The sequence below is a fragment of the Bombus impatiens genome, unplaced genomic scaffold (assembly GCF_000188095.3).
Source record: "Bombus impatiens unplaced genomic scaffold, BIMP_2.2 scf_0259, whole genome shotgun sequence".
NCBI lineage: Eukaryota > Metazoa > Arthropoda > Insecta > Hymenoptera > Apidae > Bombus > Bombus impatiens.
In genome coordinates, this window is record NT_176678.1 from 143,021 (window position 1) to 168,163 (window position 25,143).

The following is a 25,143-nucleotide window of genomic DNA, read 5'->3' on the forward strand; positions in this document are numbered from 1 at the left end:
GCAGTGCAGTCAGCAAACGTGCGAAAAAGCTAAGTAAATAGATTAGAAGTCCCTTTGTGCGATTTTTATGAAAGACCGCCAATGAAATTGCCGAAGAGAGAACGGAATATCAAGAAATATCAAGAAATATCAAGAAGGAAATCTTGCGATTCTAACCTCTTCTAAACAACGAAATTTTCAGTGAAACCAAAAGCAAAAAGAAAACGTAATTAATTTATGCCGAGAGAAAAAATTTCGTGGTCGACACGAAACCAAATACAAAAATCTTCGAACGCTACGAAACAAGCTTCAAATATGAAGAATATTCTGAAACGATAGAAACCTATACCGTTGAATGTAAGATAAAACAATTTGGGGCGTATGAAACAAAAAAGAAAGAGAAAAGAAAAGGCGATTAGTCGTTGAGATCGAATTCGGTTAGTCGAGAGACGAAACGTTCAAGATCAACGAAGAAACGTTGGCGTGTAAAATATGGAATTAGAACGATGAGGAAAGTGAAGGTCTGATCGCCCGAAAGGAAAATGGAATTCCATAACTACGCGTTGCTTTGAATTGTCCGCGTGTTGCGCTCATCGTGCACGGTACGCAACGCAATTGGGGAAACTCTTTTATTGGAAATGAGGTCGTGCGATCCTATGGTATAGAGCGTAGAATATCGTAGAATACTTGTACAATAGAACAGAGAGAGAGAGAGAGAGTATCTAGTAGGATAAGAGGGAAAGAAAAAAAGAAAAGAAAAAACGCAAAAAGCCACGTTGGATATATCTGGGATGCACGTGGGATTGGCTGTTTTCACGCCACTGCTTGGGACAGTTGGGACGCCTATGCGTCGGAAAATTCCTCCGAGAAGACGCATACCCCCGTCATTTGTGTAGCTAACTAGAAACGCTAATTAATTTATGACCAACTTTTTAAAAATAAAGTTCAAATCGAATAGGAGGGGAAAAATTAAGAGATTTAAGGTCGAAGGAAAATAGATTTCTATAGCGAAAGAATCCAAAAATAAGTTTTTAGGAAAATTTAGTTGTTACGAAATCCGTGGGAGGAATTTTTCCATAAGGCAAGTTTTACGAAGAAAGACGGAGAAAGAAATATACGCGAAGCAATTGGAAAAGTTTAATCGAATCTTTAAGGAGAAAATTTGCAAAAAAAAAAAAAGAAAAAAAGAAAGAAGAAGCTTCGTGAGAATATCGTGAAAGACAATTTTCCAAAATGAATATATCGATTTCCATTGTTGCACCGATAAGGGAATTAAGTAAAAACGATGATAAAGAGTGTTGAAATTGAGGCGAGTTTAGGCACGTAAACATTTTTGATCAAAGTTTTGTAGAACAATGATGCAGCTTTAGCTTAAAAGAAAGAGTATATGGATAAAAAAGAATGCACGTGTAGTCAAGATGGTTGTTCAGAGGTGTTAAACGGAAAGACACCGAATTTTCAAGACGAAATTCCTCAGGGCACGAGAATGGATAGAAACGATAGCAACGTGGGTGTCGGAAATTCGGCTAATCCCCAAAATTCGTCTTCCACGACACACGGTATTCTTCACAATACTTCGGTTGGAACCGATGCACAGGTGCGAATTAACAATCATGCACGAATAAATGAAAGTGTTTCAAAAATATCATTGTCTTTGTTTTACAGAGATAAATACAAAATTTGAAAATATTTCTTCTCGTTATAATTATTATTATTAAAATTCTACGATAAATACAAGGATTTTTATACAAATGTCTTAAAACGAAATTTTGTTGAAAATTAAATCGAATATTGCAATTTATGTAAAACCTGGGTTCTGTTACACCGAACCACGTTACGAATTCGAAATAAAACGTGATCCTGGATTTGGTTCGAGTTAAATGTGTGTTAAGTAGAAGAAGAATCTTGTTAACGCGAACCCCTAGAATTTTCATCCAATTATGTACTTACTCCGCTTGTTTCTTTCTTTTTCTTTTTTTTCGATTTCTCGCTATCTGTCCACGAGAAACTAAATTCATTGAAATTTTATAAGGTGGGGCGGAGGGAGCGGAAATAGAAAAGGGAAAGACTCTTCGATATGCCTATGGTATTCTCGAAACAATGTACAAAATTCGTTATCGTAAAACGAATAAGATATGAAAGCACGATAGCGAGTTTCTCATTGTAGATTAAAATACACTGAGTTTTTTTCCAACTTATTTTTATACGAAAATTTTTCAGAACGGCGACAGAGCATGGGAGGTTCATCATGTTACTGTTACCAGAGTTCCGGGTTACGGATTCGGTATTGCTGTTTCTGGTGGTCGGGATAATCCTCATTTCACTAACGGCGATCCTGCTATCGCGATTTCTGATGTCTTGAAAGCTGGACCAGCCGAAGGAAAATTGCAGTAAGAACATTTACGGAGATTTTGTGTGTGTGTGTGTGTGTGTGTGTGTGTGTGTGTGTGTGTGTGTGTGTGTGTGTGTGTGTGTGTGTGTGTGTGTGTGTGTGTGTGTGTGTGTGTGTGTGTGTGTGTGTGTGTGTGTGTGTGTGTGTGTGTGTGTGTGTGTGTGTGTGTGTGTGTGTGTGTGTGTGTGTGTGTGTGTGTGTGTGTGTGTGTGTGTGTGTGTGTGTGTGTGTGTGTGTGTGTGTGTGTGTGTGTGTGTGTGTGTGTGTGTGTGTGTGTGTGTGTGTGTGTGTGTGTGTGTGTGTGTGTGTGTGTGTGTGTGTGTGTGTGTGTGTGTGTGTGTGTGTGTGTGTGTGTGTGTGTGTGTGTGTGTGTGTGTGTGTGTGTGTGTGTGTGTGTGTGTGTGTGTGTGTGTGTGTGTGTGTGTGTGTGTGTGTGTGTGTGTGTGTGTGTGTGTGTGTGTGTGTGTGTGTGTGTGTGTGTGTGTGTGTGTGTCTACATATATATGTGTATATATATATATATATACATATATATATATATATATATAATGAATATATTTATTAATTTGATACAATTGTCGTTTCGTATTTTATTTTAGTGCTCTAATATCTAAAATATTTGATATATCGATATTTGTATAAGATTGTAATTCAAAATTGATCGACTTCTATCAGACAGCAATGAACAGTATAGAAATTACAAATATTTATTGTAATGCCAACACGCGAAATTATCATTTTCTAGAGTAAATGATCGCATAATATCTGCCAATGGAATATCGTTAGAGGGCGCCGATTATGGAGCAGCAATTCGTGTTCTCAGGGATTCCGGATCGACGGTTCTTTTAGTTGTTAAGCGTAGAGCTTCGTCGAATACTTCTGGAAGTATAGGAAATTCCACTCTTCAGAGTCATCGGTTGACTTTAACGAGAAATAATAAAAAAGATGGTAGATAAAACATACTTTTTTTATCCATAATATGTTCCAATAACACCGATCTAAAGACGCCGGTGACTAAATTGAAATTTTCTTAAATTCTAAAATATTATAATCAACATTTGGAATTTAAGAATTAAATTTAATTACCTTTTTTATCGATCTTTCGTTTATCGATCGATCTAAATATGTATTTTTCTACAGATTTCGGGATTGTTCTTGGCTGTCGTCTTTACGTGAAAGAAGTAACTCGAGATAACACAGGGGTGAAACCGGGAGACGTTTTAACGCGAATCGGCAGCGTGGCTACGGATAACATGACCTTAAAGGAAGCCAAGAAATTGATGGATCAGTGCAAAGATAGATTGTCGATCGTGGTAACTCGAGACAATTCCTGCTGTCACGTTCAACAACAGGCAAAGAGCGAAACTGGTGAATATGTTTCTGGTACGACGAGTTACAGTAGCCAGAACTTGTACGTTCCACCTCCAACGAGACAACCGATAGAGGACAAGAGCAATCTTGTTCCTAGAGGTCGTGCAAGAGGGCCATTGATGGATGTATCTCTCAGTCAATTGGATCTTCCTGCGACACCTACGGTAGACCCTCCCAGGCCACCGCCTCCTAGACCAGAAGGTACGATTTCTGCTCTTGTGCTCTATTTATGATTTTCAAAAATACGAAATCTCGTAAAACATCTCGTAAAACGAACAACGTTATGACGTTTTACGTTTATCACGTTTTAGAATTAACGTTTCTATTTCGAATACGAAATCACGTATATAAGAAAACGTATTTTGTTTATTTCGAAATACTTGCATCTGAATTAACTATACTTGTACACGAATTAAATATATTAGAATGTAATAATTAAAAATTGAAATGTCAATCAATTGAAAGTGCAACGTCTATATTCTCTTTTAGATTATTACAGCACAAGGAGACAATTGTACGATGAAGATCTATCTAGGAACAAGCTTCCAATGTAAGATGTATCTTTTATTGCCACTACCATCGACTATTACGAAAGATTTGTCGCATATTAATTAATATCGATTAATTTTTAGGCCCGATCCTCGATTTATTACTTTCCAAAAAGAGGGATCAGTGGGCGTAAGATTAAGTGGCGGAAACGAAACTGGCGTTTTCGTGACAGCCGTTCAAGCAGGAAGCCCGGCGTCTCTTCAGGGTTTACAACCTGGAGATAAGATTTTAAAAGTAAAGTGTTTTATCGATCTCGTTTTAAAATGAACAAAATTCACATTGTGTATGAAAGCAGCAAAGTGTACAACTCTGATCTATGTTATCGTAGATAAACGATATGGACATGAAAGGAGTAACAAGAGAAGAGGCTGTCCTTTTCTTACTTAGCCTCCAAGAACAAATTGATTTGATCGTTCAACACCGACGACAGGAATACGATCAAGTAGTAGCATCTGGAAAGGGCGATTCTTTTCACATAAAGTACGTACTAATTCAAATAGAATTTAAATAGAATTTTAAAAGACTAATATATCGTTCAAATCGATATACATTTAAAGATGTATATTTCACGAGAAATCTCGTATCATATTGCAGAACTCATTTCCATTACGAACAACCGCAAAAAGGTGAAATGAGTTTTCGTAGCGGAGATGTGTTTCACGTTGTAGACACGCTGCACAACGGTGTTGTCGGCTCGTGGCAGGTGTTTCGTATTGGTAGGAATAATCAGGAAGTACAAAAAGGAATAATTCCAAATAAAGCACGAGCCGAAGAACTAGCAACGGCGCAATTCAATGCAACCAAGAAGGAAATGAGTGCCAGTGAAAGCAGAGGTAGTTTCTTTAGGAGAAGACGAAGCAGTCATAGACGTTCTAAATCTCTTGGCAGAGTATGTTTCTTTTTATCTACTTGATAAAACTCCTGGCATAATTTATTCGTATAATCAGTTATCATAATGATGTATATTTTTTCTATTGTTTATCATTTTCAGGATCATTGGGACGATGTAGTATTTTCAGACAGTGTTAGCAAATTTCCAGCGTATGAAAGAGTAATCTTAAGGCACCCAGGATTTGTCAGACCCGTAGTATTATTTGGTCCTGTCGCAGATCTAGCTAGAGAAAAGTTGTTGAAAGACTTTCCTGATAAATTCACGTCTCCGCGTGAGTAGCAAAATTTTTTTAATTCACCTTAAAATTAATCGAATAATAATCTAAACGTTCGTTCGTTCGTTCGTTCGTTCGTTCGTTCGTTCGTTCATAGAAATGGAAAATCAGTTAGATGATAACATTGGAAAGAATACAAAGTCATCGGGTATCATTCGACTTAGTGCTATCAGAGAAGTGATGGATCGAGGAAAACATGCTTTATTGGACATCACTCCAAACGCAGTGGATCGATTGAATTACGCGCAATTCTATCCTATAGTCATTTTTCTGAAAGCTGAAACGAAACAAATTATCAAGGAGATGCGTGCCGGAATTCCTAAGTAAGTATCTATCGAACAAATATATTGATGTTGTTTTTCCGACACATATATATTATATGTGTTATACGTGTTATATGTTTTTCAGACGCATAATTAGACAATCTCGGATTTTGATTTCAGATCGGCGCATAAAAGTAGTAAAAAGCTTCTGGAGCAGTGTCAAAAATTAGATAAAATTTGGGGCCATATATTCAGCGCGGTCATTACATTAACCACACCGGAAGCTTGGTATCGAAAATTAAGAGAACTGATCGACCGACAACAACAAGGACTACTTTGGATGAGTCAAACTAAGGTAAGAACGTTTTTACCTTTCCTAACGTTTCTTTCTTCTTTTTTTTCCTTTTTTTTTTTTTGCTCGATACAACAAATAGCACGACCTGGTTTTAAACAACTAATTAAAATAATCAAGACCGATTAGAGTGATTTTCTCTCAAATTACTTGTTTTAATTTATAGTCTAATGTTTACATCGATAGATGAATGATCAGATAAGATCCTTATTTGCGTAAAAGTAAAATAGGGGTATTTAAATTTCAACATCGTACGAATGACGAAATCTCTACTGATGAGAATGAATGGAATTCCGTTGGTGAAGTTATTTTATAATAATTTATTATAGCCGTCATATGGTCGACACATGACGTGGGAGCCATGTTATTCGTCCGCTAACCCTCGCGAATTACCTCCTCCTCCTGTACCCCCGCCGATTTCGAAGGAAACCATATATCACGACGTAAACGAAAATGACACATATCACACGGACAAGTTATTTTCATTACCTTCTTATCCGTCTTTAACTTCTGATGTTGTCCGTGAGCAATTTTTCGGCTATATTTAAATCCCGCTTTTCCTAGTTAGGTGTCTTGATTATCGCCTTCAAAAGAATTATCTATGTTACTGTTCTCTTGAACATTTGAAATATTTTATTTTACGTATTAACAAAAATTTTGAATTTCTTTCAAATTTCTAAATAAAAAATTTAGTTTTGCACATTAAGTGCAATTTGCTTTTACAATTACAAAATATATTTATATATATCGTTCAATCAAATCGAATTTATTATCATAATCCATGAAAGATTTCTTAATATAGTTCTGTATTGAAGACAACGCGTTGGCGTTGTTATATTTTAAGATATTCGAGGCACCTTATATCTTATGTTCAATTTAATTTGCATGGCTGAATGTTCATAGCTTTAGCGGAAATCATATTAAGTTCAAATGAAATAATCTCACAGTATATTATCGAAACTTTTGTAACTATGTATTTGGAAGCTAGTCAGAATGGAAAAAAGAATATTTTGTAATTTTCTGCTTTACTTACTAAAAACATGTATCTAAATTGCGACGTTACGACGAATGCACAAATCTCGTCCATAATCTCGTTGAATGATATAATTAATGTAACTTTAAAAACTCCTTACTTTATTATTGACAAAATTAAATATATATGTTATAGTGAAATGTAATGTACCACCTTTTGAAAGAAACTATACGAACAGTACAGAAATAGTTTTGTTTTTCTAATAAAAAATCAGTATGTACAAACTTAAAGCGCTGAAAGGGTAATGCTAATTATATTTAAAAAAAAAAAAAAACTTTTTATCAAGAAATAATCGGAAAGATTCTCTGCAAATTTCAAGTTGCATGATTAGAAATGCAATTTAGGTCAAGAATTAAGAGTATATTGTCGAATAAATAAATAAATAAATAAATAAATAAATATATATATATATATATATATATATATATATATATATATAGGTAGATAGATAGATAGATAGATAGATACACATATAATATATTGAAATATATAATTAAAACCGTTTTATAAGAATTTTTTTCACCATTCATCCTGCATCTTGCAAAACTAACAAAATGTTCTATGGTATATTTTGTCTTGACTTTGTCATGCGAGTCCTTCTAAGCTGAGTAATTATCGAACGTTTCATTGTCCTCGGACAAACTAAAAAATGATCGAGATATAAAAATATTTTTTAATTAGGAACATTTTATTTCATATTTACGCATAAATCGATTTGATTCTAATTTGCTCTGTAATCTTCAAAGTACCTTAACTGAGTTTCAGAAATTAAGCTTAACCGAATGGCAAGTATTTGTTTTCCGTTTGTATTTCAACCCTTTCAGACATCACTGCCGCGATACAATATTTTTACCTCAACTTTGTTTACAGTTTATAGTTAATTTCATTGGAACGTCCGATTAGTTTTTAACGAACTGAACAATTCTTTATTCAACGACGGTGGATGATCAATGTTTTATGATATTACAAGCGTAAAGGTCTGAAAGGGTTGAATAGAGCATAAACCTCTGTAACGTGTTGTCCTCTGTGTCCTGCGATGATAGCCGGAAGAAGCACTCTCGGATGACTTCCTATTCCCGATGACTTCTCGCCTCTCCTATGCTTCCTCTCCGGAGAGTGACTTGGAACTTAGTCCGGCACCAGCTTTGCCGGGTGCTTTGGGTGCACCGTCTAGATTGAAAAGCAGCTCCGATCCAAGCATCGCTACGCAAGACGACATTGCTGCACCTCCTCCATATTCGACCACTTACCAGGTGAAAAATTCAATTATATTAATCAAATAACGATTACTTTTATAAAATATTGAATAATCCTGAATCGAGTATAAATTCCTTGTGAATTAATGAATTTACAATTATACTATAGATATAGATATAATACTAGATATTTTAACCATCATAAATAAAATCTAAAGCACTCTATCTGTCTTTCTCTAGCAATCCTTCGAACAACCAAAAAGAAGATCACAAGGGGGAATGGGAGATGGAAAATACGGATTTTCATTATCAGGACAAGTTAGCAATCAATCAGGATCACCAGAATATTTAGGTGGTTCATTCGAGCCACGATCTTCTTCTCATCATAGTCCTCCTGATTTACCTCCAAGAGTGGATCGTAATGCAAAGCCGAGTAGTCAACAGCAAAGAAACACTATCGGGAGGTCTGCGCAAGAACGGTTGCTAAATAAGACGGACTCGGTATTGGACGTTGCAAATTATATAAATGCAACACCTCATAAAGCTAATGCCACATCATCTCTCGAAAGAGCCCAACCAAAAGCGGTAAGAATGGCTTAATGTCATTATATTATCAATGAACAGCCATATTATCAACAACATTGGGTTATCATCGAGTGATAATTTAGTAAAAATTATTGTGCTGATTTTAATGTTTCACTACGTGTTCATAGGGAAGCTACGATAGCATGTCTTCTTATGATTCCTATAATAATACAAATGGAAATACCAGTTATGGAGTACCGGGTTTAAGTACGTCAACCGGTCGATTGGGTCCCAATGTCCCAGACGACTTAAAAAGCAGTGGTGGACCGGCAAGACCACACGATCCTTACAGATTCACTAGATCAACTGCGCAACCAATTCCAAATCACGATTCCCAACCACGAACTGATTATGCCAAATACAGGTATGTTTTTATTATAGGTGGGATCGGGATTTAATTAAACGCATAGCTCGTTATTCTACGGAGGAAAGCTCGTATATGAAAATGTTCGAATTCTTAAGCTATATCTGTTTACTGTTCGTCTTTGAATTCTAGAATGATGGCACGAAAACCTCGACCATTGAGGAAAGCCTGTAGAATCTATATTTCTAGTCGAGATACGCTAGTCTGAATTCATTTCATTGTACCTTTTATTATCCTATATTTCATAGATACTAGCTAGATACACGGGCATTCGTATAATTTTAATCGTCATTTACTATACAAAAGATCGTACAATTATTCTTAAAAAACTTCATTTTGGAATTTGAATGCACTACACTGTTATTAAGGCTGCTATTATTAAGACCATTCATTTATTTTATATATTGGATTTCTAGCTTTTATTTTATAGATTAAATATTTCTCGCCTTAGATATCTTATTTTTGTTTTTCATGATCTTTATTATTATTTATCCAGTATCTATCGCTAGAATATTTTGCTTCGTATCTGTACGCTAGAATATTTTGCTTCGTATATTGTAGCCGCACAACTGATTACAAGTCGATAACGTTACCGCAAAATAAACCTGGAGGATCCTACAAGCCAATACCCCCTCCGAAACCAAAAAACTATAGGCCACCACAAACGAGTTTGACTCAAACAGAAAATAACGGAAATGAAGTAAATAATACTCATCAACATTCAAAGAGTTATTCCATTGCTACTTCTCATGTAAGTGAAGTATTTTTACGAAAGGCTGTTCTCGTATATAAACGTTAAGAAAAAACATTAAAATAAGAAATTTTGATTTTAGGTAGAAGGCATCAATAATGTCCAACGAAATAGTGGACAGTATTATTACAACATACCACCACCAAATCGACATGATTCAAATCTCGGAAATTCACATCACAATTTAAGCCACCTATCTACGCCTGCGCACAATCACAGTTTGAGTCATACGCATGCGCATTGTAGCCCGCCAATGTCGACTCATAGTCATAGTAACAGTGCCAGTCAGTTAAGCCTCGGTCTTTCACATAATAGAAACAGTGTTAATCACAACGGGTACGTCGTCAACAATGGACACAATGCACCTGGACAAAGTTTCCCAACCAGTCCAGGACATAATCGGGAACCGAGTGGACTAGATCTCGCTGGAAGCAGGGAACAGAGAGGAAGCGCTTTTGAACTTTATCGCAAACCTGTACACCATTACAACGCGAGGTAAAACTTAAATTTGTTACGTTTCATTTATATCTTCTTTCATATATTACAACGTTCAAACTGTCAGTCGTTTGAAAAAAAAAAACTAATACAGAAAATCTTTTTCTTATTACAGTTAACAAGTGCAAAGATTTATAATTTTTTTAATGAAAAAGAAAAGATTACAATTAGTAGTCTTGTTAACTTGACATTAATGATAGAGAACATGAATATTTGTACGTCGTGATAAACCTATAAATGACAACGAATATACATAATGAGAAAGAAGATCTCACAGGAAGGATTAATAAATAACTAGGAAATTGAATCTATCTCGTCCTTTTTTCACTTTCACTTTGTATATACGATTTTAATAATAAAAAAAAAAAAGAAACAACATATAATAAAGTCCTTGCAAAAAACAACCGTTAAATAACATTTTTAATAAAAATTGTACTAATGAAACAAAATCACATTTCTCTCGTCTTTTATGGGAGAGAAATTTGTGCTTGAACAACTTATGCAAAAAAATAAATTTCCTTAGGAATATTTTTGAAGAACCGCCAAGATTTACTTCTGTACAATGTCAATATACATCGATAACATGAATATTTTTATTATATATCTAGAATTTCTTTTACTAGTAAAATTGACAATAAATCCCCATATTTGGGAAATTTCTTCTAGTATCTCTCCACAAAATTTCCTAAGAAGGAAAACGGAAGAACAATTTAACTCTCAATTGTTGTGATATTTAATAAATATTTTAAACAGATACAAATCTATAAATGCATCTGAAGATAAATAATTATAAAAGATAGAAATAAGTATAGAAATATTTCAAACAACATAAATTAAAACGACTTGAGGTTCTTTAATAAGTTAGCTATGTTTATGATAATCGTATAATTATGTTAACAGAACATAGAATAACAATATGTTAAACTTTAATTTAAAACATACATTAAAACAAAACATTAATTTACAAAATTTAAAATACAACAAAACTATGCATTCCTTGATGCGTGATTTTTATATTTTATAATCATACCAATTAAGAGTTATTTCCTATTATTTGATTCTTAAAGATATAGCAATGATCTGACGACAGCATTAACTAGAATTCACAAATGAAATTATGTAATCTCTTACAAAATGTAAGCTCTTGTTATCACGGTAGACTATACCAGTGTTCCCATCATTACCCAACATAATATATACAACATAAATAATTTAGTCGATTTTTTCGCGATATTTATTAACGATATGATGTATAATACGTGCTTAGGTATGTCATACTTTATGTTTATAAATTTTTCCGCAGACATATTCGCGTTCCATTTATATATAAAATAAAAATAAGATGTAAAAATAATCGTCTATCTTACTTTGCAGATACCTTAATAACTTATTGTAAATGTTATAAAAAACTAAAATGTGAAATAAAAAAGTATATAAAGAAAGTTGGAAACACTGGTTGTTGAAGAAGTAATTCATACGAGGGATAGGTAAGATGGGAATAATAGAATCCTAAGATTTATAATTAGTTCGTCAATAGTGGAAATAAGCGAATTCGATCGCACATTACGAATTTCATTCCCATTCAATAATAATATTAAGTCAAAATCAACGTTATCATTTATAAACGGTGACCTAGCCTTCGCAATAGCTCACCAGAACCTTGATTATCTGAAGAGACAATCACAAAAACACATAGAAATAAATTCATGAGATTACTATTGAAATGCTGTGTAATTTTTGATATTTTGTTAAGTTTTAAACCTTAGAGAGGTTTTCATTTTATTTACAACTCCATTTTATTTTGAAAGCTTTATTGCACTATGAAATCTTCAAAAAAAAAAAAAAAAAAGAGAAAAAAGACAAACAAAATTAAAAGTAATTGCAATTAAAAAAACTATTATAATAATACATAAATATCAAAAATAAAAAAAGACACTTCTGTACGTCGATAATTTATCAAATAAACATTAAATACATTTTGCGCGCATCCGATAACCAAGGTTCTCAAGTAATTAAGAAAAGAACAACTCACTTACTCAGCAACTAGCGAACCGTATTAAGCGAACATACATCTATTACGCGCCAGTTATTGTCAGTTTAATCCCAGAGTATTCTAAGACGACACAGAAGAAGAAGAGGGCGATGTTCATTTAAGACCCAATAGCCATTCTGCGACGCCGAGGTAGTAAATGGTTTGTGCAATCCCGAAAAGGGGTGCTATCACGATCATTCTGCACGCTCCACCTTTGAAGAATGCAGTTGGACCTTCGTTCTTCAATGTTTTACTACGAAATGGATAAATATTAATTATACTATTTCAGTATTTTTACACAATTTTCTAAAATTATCCAAAATATTAATATTTTTCTATTATCTTTTTTATTAACGCATTGGCATTAACTAATTGGTATAGTTATCTGTCATACAATTGAACATGAAACATTATATCCGTTTCTTATTAATTTGATTTTCAGTTATTCGAGATTACGATATTTTCACCACATTCGGAACTGAATATTTTTTGGTCAACCGTAATAATTTTTTGGTTGAGGAAAGATAACGCACACAAGAAACATTAGCGTGAAAAGATTATTATGTCAACGGGATAATTAAGATGATTATAATTTTATACGAATGTCACACTCACGTTATGCAGTCCAGTACACCATCGTATGTTGGTTCACCGGGTGCCTTTTTGATTACTTGCAATCTTGTTTTGACTACGTCAAACGGATTCACTGATAATGCAGCTATAGAACCAGCGATACAGCCAGACAAAAACGAACACCAAAATACGGCTAGCCGATGAAACAAAAAATGTTAATTAAATCTTTGAACTATAAATAAATGTTCAGAATGAGATCGAAACTTACAGGAACCATCCTCTCTCTTTGGCCCAACATCGTTCAGTCTAGCGAATAGTGGGAAGTAAATAATAGAAAATGTGACATCTCTAAGCGCTGTTGCACCAGTACCTTGATAAAGTCCCAAAATGCCTCTTTTCCGCAATAAATCTTTCGTTAATGATAAAGCCGACACCTTTGGTACAACTTTCCCAGCTGTAATAATTATTCGTATTTACACGCCATAAATTAATCCTGCCACATAAATAATAAGTAACAAATAATCGTCGACATTTTGCTATTAATTGTGTCCCATCAATCATTGTAATTGAAAACTTAAATCTTAGAAATGTTGTATCTTTAAGAAAGAATTGTACGTTTAAGAAATTTTAACGTTAAATTTGAAAATTATGCTATGCTTATTTTAGGTATAACGGATTTTTTAATACAGTACTTTTTTATACAAATAACGCTACTAAAATCATAAACATAACTAACGCATTCGCTGCCATTAAAATACGGCCATACTGTTCCATTTGTCGTTCTTTTTATCAGACTGCACAAAAGCAAACTGCAATGATTACGTCAGCAGTATTACGACGATAATTAAATCTATGTAACGTTATGCGCCAGTAACAACGAATGCGTTAATGAATTCCGGTCAGTTGTTAGTTTTATATTTTATATCGTAAAAGGTGAATAACCAGTACACACAAAGAGAACCTTTGACACGAAGGAGGGAGACACACCTCGATAAATCAGGCATAACATAAAGAATTAAATCTTAAAAAATGGACAAGAGAAACTTAATGGTGAAAAACACCAGGTTGGAGTAGACGGATTAATTAACAATTTCATTTTAAGAGAAGAACACTGCTTGTGAAGACACATGATGTTTTATGTTAGGAAGTAGAAAAATTAAAAAAAAATATATCTATTTTGTAAAAGAATTTTGTAAAAGGTATTAAATTTCTTCCTCAAGGAAAACATTTTTCATAGAACAAGTCAGAGTTCCAAAAATCAAAATTTGATCCTGGAGAGTGCGTTAACAATAACAACATTTCTATTCTAATCTTGAAACAAACGCATTCCTCTCAAACCGTTTACCGGTCCATATTTGATACGTTGCCATCCGTCTGCAATTAAATCTTCCCGTCCTGAAATTTTTATCGGCTATCGCGGACGTCGTGTAGCTGTAAAAAATACGAATCGAACGAAATCAAATTTCCCGAAACCAAATCTAGATCGCAATTCATTCCACGTTTCAGTACTTGAATGTACTTGAGAAATTTGTGATATACGTTAACGTAAATAGAATGTAAAATACTTTACGTGCTCTGTGAAAGAATTACTTTCAAATTATTAATAATTGTGCTCGTTCAATGTTTTCAAAATCGTTTTAGCCTAATTGTAAAATAAGGTTTTTTGTAAATAATTTGGTTTCTAATTAATTGCGAATATTTTACAAAATTTACCTTCCTTTGCCGCTGCCGCTACTCGTCCAGCATCTTGCATTTGGATTTTCAGTAGTTCCATCGGTGTTGTGACGATAATTTGACATGCTCCAGCTAATCCACCGGCAAGCATTTCACGTTCTAGTGGCAGTTTCTGTCTGTGCAGAAAATCGATAGATTTTAACTATCACTGCTATTAGCTGTACTTTAACTACCAACATTGTTATCTCTGTATAATTATCAACATTAATATTAGATTAGTATTAATGTACATTAAACACACACACGCGTGCGTGCGTGCGTGCGTGCGCATACGCACATATGTATATGTATACATGTATATATAGTCATGAATATACCCTATATCGACATTATATCGAGATATGAATGTCAATGTCGGTATCAATATCGATCGATCAATATAGGTTATAGACATCGCTATTATACATACCAGCGTATGTATGTAGTACTATTCTTAATAGTATGCACATCTTTGCTTAACACTTAATTGTTATTGGAAGAATAACATACCCAGGCCCTGTAGATAAGTAATAACGAAATGTATCGTTGGCAGTGAGTTTGATTGCCTTTTCTGGTGTGATTAAAAGAATGTTCACACCAGATCCTTTATACATGCCAAAGTAGCCTTCAGCAATGTAAGTCTTCTTAAAGCAGTCAAACCTGAAATATATCATCTTTATGATTAATTAGAAAAACCATTACATTTTATTTTGTACAAGTTGACTCAATGTGATTATCCTATTTTCTTAAAGATTTATCGGAAGCTGTAATCACTTACATTGATTTGTACATTCGTTCGCCACTAGGGCCAATAACTTGATTCTGTAATCGTGTTTTAACCAAGTCCAGTGGGAATACCACAGAGACACCGATGATACCTGCGATCCCGCCATTTATAATTTTTGGAAGAAGTCTAAAATTTATTTGCGACATATATATATATGTGTGTGTGTGTGTGTGTGCGCGCGCGCGCACACACACACAAATATACTGGTAATTTATTAATCGTTGATTAAGCGTAAATTTGTACACGCTTGTGCCATAACATCGTTACGGTGAGAATCAGATATATTTGTTAGTTATGTTTTTCTTGCATCGAACGGATTACTTACTTAAATTGATCTGGAACTTTTTTCACGCTGTCCTTTTCCATTGAAACTATAATTTATAATTTCCTTCCTGTTACAAAATTACATGTGGTAAATATACGATAATGATTATATACACTTGTTACTGTATACAAAATTATGCAACACGACTACATTCTATGTATTATAATTATTTTTGGATAAAGACAGTGGATTATATTTTTAAAGCGGTAAAAAATTAATACGAAAATTTGAAAATGTCTTGAACAGGGATTATTCTAAAGTTGATCATATATCTTAATTTCTTGATCACTGATTCTATTTGTATTTTTATTCAATATTCATTGCATGTAGGTAAATATTTCTTTTAATAAAATATTGTTCTTCGTTATGCAATTTTTCGTTGGTAATTATCTTCTTCTAAAAACTTACAATAAAATAAGAAACTTCTTGATCTTTTTTCTTCCAATTAAATGCATTATCGATATCAAATTTAGATTTGCATACACATATACTGTATCTTATATAAACTTTCAATTAACAGCAATCAATGTACGTAACGGCAAAGTTATATTTTCATCATGATGGATAAAATTATTGTATTAAAATAATATTGTAATATAAATAAGCATATGGAAAGTATCCGTTCGTCATTAGGTTCTAAGGATTACGAAAAGTTTTCTGTACATACAACTTACACGCATATGTATAATGACACGTGCACAACTATGGATGCAAATGGTCCTTCTTATACTGGCAACATTGCCACTTTCAACTACCATTTCTCGGCGAGAAATATGACCTGGACACATCATTGATTTCTTACGAAAGCCAGAGCTTCCAGCAGACGTCGCGTCGTAACCATCAGTTTGACTAGCAACGACCATTCGAATATTATGAGAGACTAGTAAATATGTATGGCAAATTACACTTTCTCTGTTATATTGAGTTAAAGATTTAAGTTAAGTTTTCTGAATAAAAAAAGGTGATAATACATGAAGAAACAATAACTTTAACGTTGCATGACTTTTAAAAACGTTTATTTTAATTCAGTATACATATCTAAAAACATACTGGGTGTCCCAGCAATCGTGGTACAATCGACGATAGGATGATTTTACGCGAAGAAAGAAGTCGAAAATATACAATAAAATTTATTCATAAAATATTTCGTTTTCAAGAAAAATAAATCTGAAAATTTATTGCGCGCGTATACTAGGTCAGTTCTTAACTTGCATTTTTATCTTATTTTCTCGTATACATAGAATAATCATCTGCTGATTGTTTACACGCATCTAACCTGCGATTAGTCAAGTTTAAGCATACTTGACAAATTTTCAAACTCGATTTTCTTGAAAACGAAGCGTCGTATGAAAAAGCGTTTATTCTATATTTTTAATTTGTTTTTTCACACAGAACCAGCATTATTGTCGACTGTACCACGATTGCTGGGACACCCTGTAACCATGTTCGTAAATAAGGTTTCCTTTTAAATTTCTTTCTTCGAGTTTCACTCTTTAGACGAAAATCGAGCAATCAGCAAGTTGTAAAATAATCCTACTCAAGCCTTTCAACGTTTTCAGCGATTTTCGATGCGTTACAATTCGAGGGGTTTCGACACAAGTGTCGATCGATTTCTCTTCAATGAATTCCGTCATCGCGACGAACTCTACGAGGTCGGTTTCACTGAATACATAAACCGAGATTTTTTTCTTTTCGTTCTCTCTCTCTCTCTCTCTCTCTTTCTTTTTTCTTTTTCTTTTCTTTTTTTTTCTTTTAAATTACCTACATGATTAAAGCCTATGTTATAAAGTGAAAATACACAAATTGATGTCACAAATGTACTGATTTTACTAACAATTTTTGCTCGTCATGTTTACCCTAAATATGTTGGCAACTTCGGTAACTAAAGTAATAATGGTTTGATATTTCAAACTCCATGAAGTTTCAAGGAAATTTCAATTTGCGTACAACTCTGCGATTGATTTACTAACTACATATTTTAAAACTTCTCACACTTTGCAGTCTCACACAAATATTATAAATTCTATTCAATCATATAAATCCGTTCATTTCGATCCATTTCAATCATATAAACTCTTTTCGCATTATTTTAAATAATCGCTAAACCGCGGATTTTTATATATTTATGGGAAATTGGAAGATGCAAAAATATTCAGGATGCACATGAAATGCGAAAATATATAAAATATCTAAAATACAATACTTGTTATTAATACTTAATAGATAAAACAATTTCTGTGTAGATTCCATTCCTTTAATAATGTTTATAGAAATATTAATTTCCATAAATATCCGCAGTCTGATAGTAACGTTTTTGAAAGACGGAAAACAATTTGTGTTATAGACTAATTTGAGCTTCTGCATCTCTGAATGTTATCGTTCAACCTTGAACGTTAGTAGTATAACAAAAAAGATAAAGGAATCATTATATAACGAATTGATATGTGCACAATTGCAAGTGCAGAATTGCATTATGCACAGATACATATTCGCTAAATCTTATTGTAGATAACTAAAAACTTATATACATGTGAAAGCATATGTACACGACGTATACATACATAACGATATCCCGCGATGAAATTAATATGTCTAAATCTGTATAACTTTATTTCAACGTAAATGACAATGTTAACAGACAACGTAATATCGCCTCACGAGCAAATATATGAATGGAAAGTAAAATATTAATAAGAAAATAAGTAGGTATATATCTGTAAAGAAGCTATAAGCGATATCTTAAGCACGAGAATCGATAATCTATCGATTATATACGCATCAGTTAAGTATTATCAGTTGAGCATTAAACGATGGATATCTATATACATAAACAATTAAACGTTAAATATGGAAGAAGCAATAAAGTAGGTTAGGTAACGACCATACCACCTGAAACCATATACTAGAAAGGTTAGATTTTAATTTAGAAAAAATACTTCAACAACTTCCTTCACAGACTATCTCGCTATTATTTTCAGCCGCTAACATTTCACGGAAAACGGCTTTTCAATCAAACAAAGATCTTTAATCACGAATCCTCGAAAATTCAATTTCTTCGAATATCCTGACAGAAGTCTACCGATCAATGTTAATGTTAACAATAAACAGTAAAAAGCGTAAAACAATACAAATGTGAATAGTTAAATTGGTATTGGCAAGTCATATTTTTCAGGTAGTTGGTAAAATTTTGGAATGACAGCCAACCGGAAATTCAGCAGAAGACATACTCACCGATTGAAAATGGAGAGTGATCGTGGTCGTGGTAGTGGTCGCTCACAGAATTTCGTTGACAAAAAGCAATTCTTATCATCGAGAGCGATAGTAGAGATGACGTAGGAAGCTCAATCTCAAACAGGCAGTGTGACTAGCATGATACCCGGGAGATTTCGTTTTCACCGAGGATCTGAAGAGATAAAAGAGGACCACGGACCACGGACCACGGGTGGAACCGTCGTTCACTTACGTCACAAGTTACGCACCAATCGCAGTGGCCTGTATCAACGAAAGAAAGAGAGGGAATATTTATGAGCGACGATAGTCTTCGTTTAAATGTTTAAATAATATAAATTAAAGCAATTATTGATAAATATATTTGCCAATCAATTGAAATGTATTTGTACTAGATACTTAATTTGGACTATAACTTGAATAGAAATGAATCTCATTGTTTGACGTATAATTAAATGTACAGGGTGTTTCAGTATTAGGGTGTTTCAGATGGTACAGGCAAAGTGGGGTTATTCTTTATAAAAGAACAAACTATATAGAACGAAGTACATAGAATGAAATTTTTTTCATTTAAGGCTTCGTTTTCGAGAAATTGAAGATTGAATATTTATCAAGTATACTTGAACTTTGTTAATTTCGAACCGGATTGAATCGAATAATAGATGAAAAATAATTGTATCGGTAAAAGTAAGTAAAAAATGTAACGTAAAATTTTGTCATAGGACGTTCCATTTTTGAGAAAATAAAAATTCAAAATTAATCAAGCGTGCGTGTATCAAACTATTTTCTTGAAAACGAGGCCTTAAACGGAAAAATTTTATTCAACATTTTTCACTTATTTTCGCATGTAAGATAACCTTCTGCTGATTGTTTAGTTCAATTACCAGTTGGTACTGGTAGCCAAATTCACATATGCTATTTCTAAATTTGATTAAATTTGATTTTCTCGAGGATGAAAAACCTTTATTCGATATTCTCGACTTGTTTTTTCATGTGGAATTATCTCCATTTCATTCGAACCATCTGGCTATCATCGATACCCTGTAATACGTTTAATACGTTTGAGTATTATTAAATTAGAAGAAACGTAGTATTTTTAAGACTGTATTAGTATGTTACACAAAAGTGAATTTTAATAAAAAATTTGGAAACGGTCGTATCAGATTTATTTACCTCACTTATTACATTCGAAATTTGAATTTTAAAGAATACTGTGAGTACCGAAGTTGTATAGTCTTGAAATATTGTAAATCAATGATGGTTAATGATAAGAAATATTATAATTAATGAATAATAAACATTTTTGTATTTAGCTATCGAGTTTTACATTCATTTTTATATGATTTTATAAACATTGTAACATATAGTATTCTTTATTGTATATGTAACTTGCAGTAAACAGATCAATTAAATCGTGCCGTTCTATGAAGATGGCACTGCAATCACAATTTAAAATACAATTTAGAATAGGAAAAGTTCGTGATATCGAAGAAAAACCCATTTATTCTGCTTCAATATGCATTATTCATTTGAATTCTTTAAATAGTAATGTTGTTACTTAAATTTCGTTTCTTTCTTGACATAGTGCATAGAAAACATTGTGTAGCTGAAAGTGTACGAAAAGTAATACTTTCGTTAAATATCTAACCCTCTTTTACTGTGAGGTAAAGGAATATCGGACTAAAAGTTGTACTATTCCAATTCACTTTCCTCTTTACATCATAATATTGTTAACAATACTGGACAATAATGGAAACATTTCAATTAGGAAGTTCATCCGACGATGATGATGATATGTACTTAAATTCTGTTGCAAAGTTAAATGGTACGTATATAATAATTATTGATATTATTGTTAGTAATGTTTTTAAATTATTAATTTACGGTATAACATAAAAACAGATGATATAATTAAAAATTGACGTATAGCCTTAAGGAAGAAGCCGCAACCACCACGACATAACGACCAAAAGGGGGAGAATGAGGTGAAGAAGATGCAAAAAAATAACAAAGAGTTGGTGCACATCTAATACATATAAAGTTCATAACAAATTAGTTTTTATGATTAGCTTTATAATTAAAAATTACATGTATTATACACCGTTAATACCTTTTCGCTATAATCTTATGCTAACTTGAAGTTTCCTATTACCTTACAGAATTCTAGAAGACTCCAACAAAATTAGAACAAGAAGAAAAGTAGAAAAACAAAAAGCAAATCGTAATACAAGAGGTAAAAGAAACACTACTAGTCATCAATCGGCAAGACAAAGACAAGTAAACAATTAGAGACAAACGCTCTTTTCATGAACCCATGGAATTATTAATCCAATTAATTGAAATATGTTGTATATCCAATTTCGTTGCTGTTCTTTTTAGAAAAGAAATGCATGGCAGACTGACAATGAGGCAGATTCAGATCTAGAAATCGTTTCTATAGAAGGAAAACCAAAATCACCTGAAAATGATTTATTTGTACTTGAAAGTGGTACACAAGAGAATTCACATTCTAGTGAGACTGAGAATTATGAAATAAACATTAAAATCCTTTGGCGATCAAAGGACATACATCGTTTGAATATTTGTAAGGTACGCAATCAAAATATAATTACATATATTTCATAATCATGTTTATGAAATTATTACAATTATGCCACACTAATTAAGTATTTAAAAAACTATTAATTTTATTGTTTACCTCTTTATTTCGAAAATAAAAATGTTTCCATTGTTTTAGAATGAAAACTTTCGACAAATTTTTGAATATTTTGCTAATTTAGAACAAGTATCTGTAGATGAAATTTTAATAACAAAAAAAGATGTAACTATTAAACAAACTGATACACCAGCATCCATAAATTTGTCTGTGATAGACATACTCGGTAAATTATTCATTGCCACTTTGATCTTCTTCGCACAAAGTTATAGTTTCTTCTAACGTTTTTTTCAAATAAAAATAGAAAAAAATGTTTACAGAGGGAGGCATTGTTAAGGGGGACAGTACAGACACTATGCCTCGAAAAGACACGAACAATGAAAACGTTTGTGCAATAAAAATACAAACAACAGGCAAGAAAAATCTAACTGTTTCTGTTAAACGAGATAATGATTTTAAAATTTTATTAGAGAAATGTGCTCAAAAATTTGATGTCGAGGAATCAAAAATTAAACTGTATTTTGATGGTGAATTAATTGCGGCTACAGATACACCCGCTTCATTAGATATAGAAGACGAAGCTTGTTTTGATCTTCGATTATCTTCCTAGTTTATAAGAGACTTATTTATAAAAAAACATATTTGATAAATTTATTTAAAATGAAATTATAATTATATGTCTCATACGAAAGAAATTAAGTACATCGTTCCAAATTGATCGATTTATAAACTTTTTGTGGGACATACATAAAGTATTAATTAATAATAATTATGAAAGAGAAACAATATAAAATACAAAAGAATATAAAAATCATTAGCAATTTATAATAAATATATAAAATTTTGTTCCTGTTGAATTTTAATAAAAAATTGTACGAATCAGTTGTGAAATAAATTTATGTTAAAATTAATGGTGATCCTTCGGTGGGTGGCAATTCCATAGTTTCTTGCGCTTCCACAACTCTACTTCTAATTATATTTCCCTCGGCATCAGTTTCATCGATCGTTATCAGAATATTCGATATCACCGGCATAGATTTTCCTTCGTCGTTTTTCTCCCCTGACATTTCTTGCACTTCGTTATCTTCATTTTCCTCTTCATTTTCATCCAAATCTTCAAAAACCTAATAGATAAAACATAACATTTTTGAACGTCAAGCTCTTTTACAACTATTTATAGACTTTACTGCAAACAACCATATTACCTGAATTTGAGGCACACTGGCATCTTTATTTAATTTGATTTTAAATTTTTTATTTTGCAATTTTAGGTGGTTAATAGAAGGATTTGTTTCTTCTTCAACAGCTTCATATCTGAACATTTGTAATCTGTAACATCCATCTTCATCGTGACTGTATTGGAATCGTGTATGACCACTAGGTAATTGCAATTGATGCGTCTCAATTAAATGTCTCGTTAGTCTATAGCTTTTTCTATATTTTACTGGACATTCATGACAGCAATACCATCGCACCTGCATAGTGTGAACTCGTTCGATGTGCCTTAAAATATAAATTTATCGCCATGAAGAAACTGAAGTTCTTCCCTTTCTTTTCTTTTTCTCTCTTTTTTTCGAACAATCAAAATGAAATACATTAAAATTTGTTCGGCCCTTTTTATTTGAATTTCCAGGAAATAAAATGTTCCAGTACCTATCAAGAGTATATGCGCCCTTGCATTTATATTGGCATCCTTCAAAATGGCACGAAAAGTTAGGTCCTTTTGTGTGAACTGTCATGTGTGTATCTAGATCCTGTTGAGATTTGGCAGCATGATTGCAGAGCTGACAAGGGAAACTCCTGGTAGAGACATGCCGATATCTAACATGTTTGGCTAAATTGGCTGGTGAGTCACAACTCATATCACAAAGTGTGCATTTATAATTGAAAACATGCATTCGCATATGATCTCTCAAAATTCCTTCAGTTGGATAAAACTTATTACAATGGGAGCACTGGAATCCCTGAACTAATATAATAATTAAAGTAAGTTATTTTTATAAATGTGACACTCAGCAAAATAAGTTATTATATTAAAAATATATTATTATATTATATTAAAAATGATATAAAATATTTGTAATTAACCGGCTTAATGATCCTCTACAATTGAAAATACTATACATAATATCTGGATAGACTGTGATAGTTATAGGAATTGTTTAACGGAAATTCTTTATCTTACCATCAATTGGAATTTGCCGTTTGCAATGTATATGGAATTTTGTATTGGAAGCAAAAGTAGCACCACAATCAGGGCAAGCAACGATCTTTTCTTTTGTATGATGCCTGATATGATTCCTCAATTTGTATAAATTGGGATATAAGCTGCCACAACCTGTCCACTTACATTTTACACCTCCTTCAATTTTATTACCTCTAGGGCCTTCCTCGATGTGAACAGCCACATGATACAAATATAACTGATAATTTCTGAAGTGTTTCAGACATTCTTCCCAACGGCAAAGAAGTGGCGCTGGAAGATCCACAACATTTTTCCATTCGGGATCTCTACGACATTTCTGAAATATTAAGATTATAAATCCCGCAAATATTTTTATATCTCTATTTAATTTTTAAAGAAAACTTATACAATTTTTTATTAAAATAATATTTATAACGAGCAAATAATTATAATATAGAATCGTCGTATAAAAATTATGAAATAAAATGGTTAATTTAGTTGGTCACTTATAATTCACTACTAGTAGATAACTTCTTACAGGTAATTTAATTCTGGTGCGAACATTTGATCCGATACATTTCAATTTAGTATGATAGGCATGGTAATTAACATGCCTAGAGATCTCATCGGGATCATCACTCTCATACAAACAGCCAGTCCATTGACATATGTAAACACTGATTTCTTTCTCATTGGTCCGCGTATTTAAATCAGACACGTGCGTGGCCACGTGATTTACGAATCTCTCGACGTGATTGGTTTCATATTTACAGCTCGTCCATTCACATGATAGATGATAAATTTCACGTTTCAGCGGGAAACCAACCCTTCTTTTTGTTCCACATTCTGATACGGAATCAAACTCGGAATCAGTATTATAACTATCGTCGTCGTCTGTATGTCTTCTCTTACATTGCGGTTCATCTGTATATGTAAAATTTTTTTGCAATTCTACCCAATCGTTACACCATTTCTGTACATCTTTACTAGTGATTAGTTTCTTTCCAAATTCTGCCATTTTGTCTTAATTTACACTTTAATATTCATATCGTAAACTTGTTTCATATAACACATACAATTTTTATTTTCTGCATTGCTATAAAAGCTTATTAAAACTTATCACGAAATGTCAAACACTTAAAAAGTTC

General features: G+C 32.8%; 4 protein-coding genes and 1 long non-coding RNA gene across 10 annotated transcripts; 2 read left to right on the forward strand and 3 right to left on the reverse strand.

The window, feature by feature from the left end:
• The first annotated feature begins 315 nt into the window (after window positions 1-315).
• LOC100748005 (tight junction protein ZO-1) lies at window positions 316-10,872 on the forward strand. Of its 2 annotated transcripts, XM_003488681.4 has the most exons (17): window positions 316-1,576; window positions 2,200-2,369; window positions 3,117-3,319; window positions 3,512-3,943; window positions 4,232-4,292; window positions 4,375-4,525; window positions 4,620-4,771; window positions 4,886-5,180; window positions 5,283-5,454; window positions 5,555-5,780; window positions 5,901-6,075; window positions 8,149-8,358; window positions 8,542-8,886; window positions 9,015-9,250; window positions 9,812-10,001; window positions 10,084-10,496; window positions 10,612-10,872. In XM_003488681.4, exons 1-17 carry the CDS (start codon window positions 1,367-1,369, stop codon window positions 10,613-10,615), a joined length of 3,645 nt encoding a protein of 1,214 aa, XP_003488729.2. In that variant the 5' UTR covers window positions 316-1,366; the 3' UTR covers window positions 10,616-10,872. The 2 variants fall into 2 exon arrangements, with proteins under 2 accessions (XP_003488729.2, XP_033176102.1); XM_033320211.1 differs by lacking the exons at window positions 316-1,576; window positions 3,117-3,319 and having other exon boundaries at window positions 2,231-2,369.
• LOC117151527 lies at window positions 3,063-3,602 on the reverse strand. Its single transcript, XR_004461523.1, has 2 exons — window positions 3,458-3,602; window positions 3,063-3,250 (listed from the first exon to the last, which is right to left on the reverse strand). It is a non-coding gene; the product is annotated as an uncharacterized LOC117151527 (long non-coding RNA).
• Window positions 10,873-12,432: 1,560 nt separating the features above from the next.
• LOC100748126 (mitochondrial glutamate carrier 1) lies at window positions 12,433-19,395 on the reverse strand. Of its 3 annotated transcripts, XM_033320212.1 has the most exons (9): window positions 19,158-19,395; window positions 16,601-16,775; window positions 15,927-15,993; window positions 15,593-15,727; window positions 15,325-15,474; window positions 14,815-14,951; window positions 13,370-13,555; window positions 13,144-13,294; window positions 12,433-12,781 (listed from the first exon to the last, which is right to left on the reverse strand). In XM_033320212.1, the coding sequence occupies exons 3-9, from the start codon at window positions 15,965-15,967 to the stop codon at window positions 12,643-12,645; spliced, it is 939 nt and encodes a 312-aa protein (XP_033176103.1). In that variant the 5' UTR covers window positions 15,968-15,993; window positions 16,601-16,775; window positions 19,158-19,395; the 3' UTR covers window positions 12,433-12,642. The 3 variants fall into 3 exon arrangements, with proteins under 3 accessions (XP_033176103.1, XP_003488730.1, XP_012239801.1); XM_003488682.4 differs by lacking the exon at window positions 16,601-16,775 and having other exon boundaries at window positions 19,158-19,394; XM_012384378.3 differs by lacking the exon at window positions 16,601-16,775 and having other exon boundaries at window positions 15,593-15,692; window positions 19,158-19,393.
• Window positions 19,396-20,591: 1,196 nt separating this feature from the next.
• On the forward strand, window positions 20,592-22,447 carry LOC100748362 (uncharacterized protein CG4449). 3 transcript variants are annotated; one of them, XM_033320185.1, is made up of 7 exons: window positions 20,592-20,818; window positions 20,923-20,979; window positions 21,084-21,168; window positions 21,314-21,431; window positions 21,534-21,743; window positions 21,892-22,036; window positions 22,131-22,447. In XM_033320185.1, the coding sequence occupies exons 2-7, from the start codon at window positions 20,949-20,951 to the stop codon at window positions 22,418-22,420; spliced, it is 879 nt and encodes a 292-aa protein (XP_033176076.1). In that variant the 5' UTR covers window positions 20,592-20,818; window positions 20,923-20,948; the 3' UTR covers window positions 22,421-22,447. The 3 variants fall into 3 exon arrangements, with proteins under 3 accessions (XP_033176076.1, XP_012239836.1, XP_033176077.1); XM_012384413.3 differs by having other exon boundaries at window positions 20,592-20,979; XM_033320186.1 differs by having other exon boundaries at window positions 20,593-20,979; window positions 21,057-21,168.
• A 229-nt stretch (window positions 22,448-22,676) lies between these two features.
• LOC100748248 (histone H4 transcription factor) lies at window positions 22,677-25,107 on the reverse strand. The gene is made up of 5 exons (XM_003488683.3): window positions 24,534-25,107; window positions 23,996-24,332; window positions 23,464-23,779; window positions 23,016-23,313; window positions 22,677-22,934 (listed from the first exon to the last, which is right to left on the reverse strand). The coding sequence occupies exons 1-5, from the start codon at window positions 25,011-25,013 to the stop codon at window positions 22,707-22,709; spliced, it is 1,659 nt and encodes a 552-aa protein (XP_003488731.1). The 5' UTR covers window positions 25,014-25,107; the 3' UTR covers window positions 22,677-22,706.
• Window positions 25,108-25,143: the final 36 nt, after the last annotated feature.